The sequence below is a fragment of the Melopsittacus undulatus genome, chromosome Z, assembly GCF_012275295.1.
Source record: "Melopsittacus undulatus isolate bMelUnd1 chromosome Z, bMelUnd1.mat.Z, whole genome shotgun sequence".
NCBI classification, from domain to species: domain Eukaryota; kingdom Metazoa; phylum Chordata; class Aves; order Psittaciformes; family Psittaculidae; genus Melopsittacus; species Melopsittacus undulatus.
The window spans coordinates 14,260,902-14,266,901 of NC_047557.1; the positions used below are offsets into that span (position 1 = coordinate 14,260,902).

Here is a 6,000-nt window from a genome sequence, read left to right on the forward strand (position 1 = left end):
AAGTGAAAATATTCTAAGCACACACCATCTTACTAGCTCTGAAGTCTTAATACTGTAAAAGTAGTAATGCTTTAGGAAGCAAAGCCAAAGGTGCACAAGAATCATTAATCTAACCAGGCCAGTGCACTCTAGTCACCAAAACAATAGTCAACTAAAGGGCAAGTACAAACAGGAAAGCTAAGTGCACGCTTCATTTTGCAGAGTATATAAACTCTGCACCTGTACCTCTCTAACCTACCAAAAGGTAACACGTTACCCAAAAAGTTGGCAGGCCAACATTACCAATCAGTTCCTTTCTACTGTTCTCATATGAACAAAACAATATGCAAGAATAATGCAGAAGAACATTTCTCAGACAGAAAGGCAAGTAAGATCTCTCTCCAGCTGTTTTCAAGCTGCTCTTCTGTATCTCAGAAAAAAATGGAAAAAAAAGAAAAAATGCTAGTAATTACCTTCTTGCTCCTATTGCAGCTTTTGTTACCGATTGCAAAAAAACTAGGTATTTCTCTGTGTGGATCTAACACAAGTATCCTGCTACAGTTACTTATCACAGTGATGGCATACTGCAAAGCCAGGGTGAAAGGTACTCACACTTTTTGTTTATTTGGGTATTTTTAAGGTAATGTTTTGACAGTGTGCTGGAGCCCCACTCCTTCCTTTTCAAGCCAGAACACATACTGCAAGAGCATAAAAAAACCCCAAGAGGCTCCCTGTAATAGTCTTGCCATTAGTATTGAACAACTGCCTTTGAGCAACCAAGGAAGTTACCATTTATGCCCCAGTTCCCCACTGCCTTGCTCCAAAATGAGTGGGGATTTTCCCCTCCCCCACTACTTGGGGCTCTCAGTACCAGACAGGTGTGCAGTGTCTCTTCCTGCTTCCATATTGATAAAGGAAGCTGCTAACAGCATGGTCAAATCTCAAGCTCAATTTGGAAACTAAATTCATCTTAGCCTTCTCTGACTGTCCCGCAAATAACCCTTAAAAATGCCCGACATTTTTGTGGGCTGTAAACTGCAAATAGCATCCCGAAATGTTTGCCCTGCATGCAATGCATTACATTTTGCCATGTGGGCACATGGAATCAAATACAACATGGTTTAAAGTGATGAAAGCACAGTACAAAAAATAATACAGTTCAGATCTCAAATTATATGGAACTCTGTATCTTTTACTTTTACCCACATGATAGGAGGCAGTGATGGACAGTAGTGGCAAAGAAGGAAAATGGTAACTTTGCAGAGAACAATAGCCAATTTTGTGAAACACATTCTTAGGCAGAAAAAGTCAGTTGCCTCAACTATTTTGTTCATATCTGGCTCATGTTGTAGACAGAAGACTCGACATTTACAAAGTAGAGAGAACTGGCTATACAAAAAGAGCTGCTACATCTAAACTCTATCTCATAATGCATGTTTATGAATAATAAATTAAAGTACTGATGTTGGAGACAGGTACATTTACGTTAATTAAAAAGTACAGTACCAGAAAGCGAAGACTCTTACCCCCCAAGAAGGAGGAAATTAAGACAGAGACATGAACAGTACCTGACCATCAGCACTTGGCACTCTTGCATCCCTCTAAAGCTTCTGAAAAGTTCTGAACAGCCACTGCAGGCTCAGAGCTACAGCAATCCAAGAAAAATGGGATCCCTTGATGGAAGGACATTTAAAGAAGCCTGACTACAGATAAAGCACTGTGAGACATGGCTCTTCAACTACGCAAGTTCTAAACTACTTAGGCCTTCACCCAGAGACAAGTGCTGCAAATCAGAACAAAGTGAGAGATGATGGTCACCCAATAGGGAGATTCAGGCGCCAAGGCAAAAAAAGAACTTAGCAGCAAATGATGTGTGGATTACAAAGCCTTTTACAGAGCCTAAAGCTTTGGAAGGTATATACACTCCTGCAGTTTGGTTTGGAATAGCTGTAAAACAGTCAGAAACCAAGATGAATTATGCTAAAATCATGTAATACTTGTACAGTGATTACATACACAACCATTACCAGACTCAATGCAAAAACTCCTACTGAATGCACTAACCTAGTTGATAACTCCAATTGTCCTTTCTGGCCTTAAGAAGTTACGAGGTTGATTTCAGTAGTCTAATTAAACCAATCTGCCTCATCCCACTGCTAATTCCTTCCAGATGACTGTAATGGGAGTTGCACGGGTGGCAAGTCTGTCCTCCTTTTCCTCTTCTGTTCTATTCTGAGCAGGTAATATAACACAAGGCCAAAACCTGAGCACTCCAAACCCCAGTTATTAACTGGAATTTGTAATCAACAGAAGAACATGTGCTGGGGACAATTTTTCCAGAGTCGATCATCCTTTCAGCAAACTGATTTTCTTTAGAAAATTACTGTCCCAAAAGAATTTTCTTTTGAAAAAATGACAGATTTATCAGAAACCTCTTAAAAGATGGAGGACAGCCTGGACCGAGTGGCCCATAACTTCAAAGGAAAACAAAAAAGCCAAAACAAAACAAAAACACACACACAAAAAACAAACCCAAAATACAAACACAAAACAAACAACAAAAACCAAAACACCACCAAAAAACCCTCAAACAAACAAAAAACTCTAGCAACAACCAAAAACACCAAGGAGAAAAAAATCCCCAAAACCATGAGGAACAGCAATGCATAGACTTTACATTATAATCTTTAACCAGTAAAGTCTTATACAAAGGAGCTCGCACACACATATACATGCAATGCATATAAAATGCATTTCATAAGCATTATTATGCACCACTTTTAAAGTGGCAGGGCATCAAGAAGGCTCTAAAGAGTGAAACCATACTATGCAAGCTATGGTAAACATGGTGAGTCCTGGGAAAACATGGGCAACCCTCAAACTACAGCAGCAAAGGAAAGAGCAAACAAAAAGCATGCAGAGAAAGACAGATAAGCTCTACAAGAAGCAAAGCATTCTCCCAACCTTACTGCACAAAAAGCCAGGAAGAAGTAGGACCCAAAGCATCACAAACAGGGCTAACATCCTCCCCACATCTATTATTAGTTCTGAAATTCTTAATAACAGCACTGGCCTCTTACATGGAAAGAGTGTAGTTAGTTAGAACACAGTCCACAGGTATGGACTAGCAAAGGTCTGACTTGTACGCTAAGTCATGTTTGCCAAGCCATCACTAATAGCAATCTGTTTAAAACAAGGCAATACCAACATAATTTCACATGTTTGTAATAAAGAGGACACTATAACTAGAACCATATGTCTGAGGCACTGTTTATGGTGATTTTCTTCTTTGCCCAAATCAGATATTTCATGTTAATCAAAACAAAGTTCAGCTGACTGGGGAAAAAAAAAACCACTAGAATATTCTTTAAAGTTACAGAAAACATGAGCCTTGTGGAAAACTGTGTGATCCACTCAACACAGTGAATCAAATCAGTGTATTATCAGTACAGAATGAGGCTAGCAATTTAAAATATTTAAACTAATCACTTATGTAACTACTGCAACAGCTGGAAAAAAAAAACATTGTGCTCAGTGTGGAAATCAAGTTATGATCAAGGTTAGTTAATGTCCTGCTGAGACTTTTTAACTTTTTACTTTTGCTTTCTCCTTAAAATGAGATTAATACCTACCCTAGATAGCTATATGACTACTGATCAGTCAACCGTGGTTTCTCTCACAGAAATCCAAACCCCTGATTTTTTTTATAACTGGTTCACAACTAAATATAAAGCAGTTTCTTAATCAGTTGCAACTACCACAACATTTTTAAATAGGGGCTATACAGAGACACAGTGCAAAACATCTTTTTTTTTCATTGTACTAAAAAAATATTTTGCATCTTACCTGAATGTCTATTTTATACTATAGTATAAAAAAGTTGCACTGCTACTACTACTGTCTCATGGAATCAGTAGGCAGCTGAAAACACCTCATGGCAAAAATCAAGACCATAATAATAGTCACATATCAAATTCCAAGTAAAACATTTCAAACAGAGCACATGTAAAAATTACCACTCTAGAATTTAAATTCTGTGTATTGCTCTTCCACACTAAAACAATTCATCATGCTACACAACAGCAAAAAGTTACTAAACTGTTCATTAAAATCCTGATACTTTAAATTTCATGAACAGGTAACACTGCTTACACTAATAACTGTGTCATGTGCTCGAACTGTTAAGACCTTTGACATACATTTTGTTGACTAAAGTTTCACTTGTTTTAATTTTAAAGAGTGTCTCACTAGCACAGTCATGTCCATTTGGATACATGGTGGGAGGAGGCATAAGAGCCTATTTCTTTAAACTGAAAAAACCTCAGCACTTTTTCCCAGGAACAAAAATGCACTTGCAAACGTACGCACACAGAGAGATAGCTTTCACCCCATGACAAAATTGCTTAATAAAAAAAATTCTAAACACTGATCATACTGAGGGAAAAGAGAAGTAGAGGTGGAATTGCTGATACAGCCTCTTACTAAACTGAAAACTTGATTGATGCTTCTAATATTTGTACTTCCTTTACATTTCACAGTCGTCTCATTGATTCTATCACTTCCCTGCCTACTTCCCCATAAAATGGACCTATTCAGGATAGCTGCAGCCCTCATCTCCTGAAGCAGAACAGTTATACTACAACCATGAAATTTATTCCCTCCCCCAAAGATCTGCCCCAAGAACGGTCATTGCTTCTAGTGGGCCAGTTCATTTTCTGCATTTTATTCAGCTCCTTGAGAGGGTCTAACCCTTACCCTGGCCCTCAGCACGGCAAGATGAACTACATATTTGGGTAGGGAATGAGTTCCTATTTGCCTGAGACGAAATCAGCTAGTGTGTAGCAAATGTTATTGTTTCTTCCTTCCTCTTATCTGTGTCCTCGTTCCTCCCCATACATTTGAGATTAGTAGAGGATGTTGGGAACAATTTAACAAGTAAACGGGAGATAAGTGTCCTCTATTCTAACTGCAAGCGGCTCACATCAAGGACGGTGGCCAGCCATCATAGGACAGGCAGGGGTCTACGACAAGGTTTGGCTGCAGGTCCAGCCCCACCGGAGAAGTGCTCCCCCAGGCCGCAGCTCCCGACCCACCGAGCGAACCGGCGGCCGGAGGGAGTCCCGGCGGCGAGGCCGACGGCTGCGGTACGGCAGCTGCAAACATACAGCTCCGTTTACCAAGCACAGCCCTCTCTGGAAATAACCTCAGGAGCGGCCGGAGAACCGGTGCCCCCACGCAGGAGTCCCGCTCGCCTGCGGCCAGGGACGGCCAGCGCTACTGCCCCACAGCTCCCGGCAGGGGCTGAGCAGAGGCTTCCACCTACGGGCAGCGCCGCTCACTACAGGTCGCCGGGCAGCCCACCGGTGGTGGGCACAGGCACCCAGCTACTGCTCCACCTCCCCCCACCGCCCTCCGGGCCCCCGCGGCCGCTCCGCAGCACCAGGCCGCTCGCCGCCGCCGGCGGCTCCCCCAGCCCTCCGCCGCGGGCGCGCAGGGAGGGGCAGGCGGTACCTCCGCGCCCCGCCGGCCCCGGCCCGTACCTCGGCTGAGATCGAGGGAGACGTTCTCCTCGCCGCTGTCGTTCCGACCTGCAGGGACGGGGAGAGAGAAGCGCGTTATGCTGACGGAGAAGAGGGAGTCGGAGGAGGAGAACGGGAGAAAAAGGAGGGTGCGGCTGGGCAGCAATGCGGTACTAGAGCCGGCCAGGGCACAGCGTGCGGCCGCCGCCTGCCCTGGCCCCTTACCTCGGATGCGGAGGTGCCTCAACGAGCGGGCGCGGAGATTCACCGCCATGTTTACGGCCCCGCAGTCACAACACCGGAAACCTCGCCCGCTCTCGCGAGGAGCAACCCACGGAACCGCCGCCACGGCAGGCACCCCCGCGCCGCTCCTCCCCTCCCTCCTTCTCTTCCGCCGCGACGCAGGGCAGGCTGAGGCGAGGCAGGGCAGGCCCGGCCCGGCCCGGGCGGTGCTGGTTGAGCCGCGGCCTCTGCCGGGGTGTAACGGCGCTGGTGATGCCGA

The 6,000-nt window shown here is 44.2% G+C and overlaps 1 protein-coding gene across 1 annotated transcript in view; it reads right to left on the reverse strand.

Moving 5' to 3' along the window:
• RICTOR (RPTOR independent companion of MTOR complex 2) overlaps positions 1-5,786 on the reverse strand; it is an 83,386-nt gene extending 77,600 nt beyond the window's left edge. Inside the window, exons 1-2 of the mRNA XM_031051491.2 lie at positions 5,724-5,786; positions 5,520-5,567 (exon numbers count right to left, since the gene is read on the reverse strand). Of these exons, the coding sequence (XP_030907351.1) occupies positions 5,520-5,567; positions 5,724-5,772 (97 nt within the window). The 5' untranslated portion in view covers positions 5,773-5,786. The remainder of the gene's footprint in view (positions 1-5,519; positions 5,568-5,723) is intronic.
• Between the last annotated feature and the right edge of the window lie 214 nt (positions 5,787-6,000).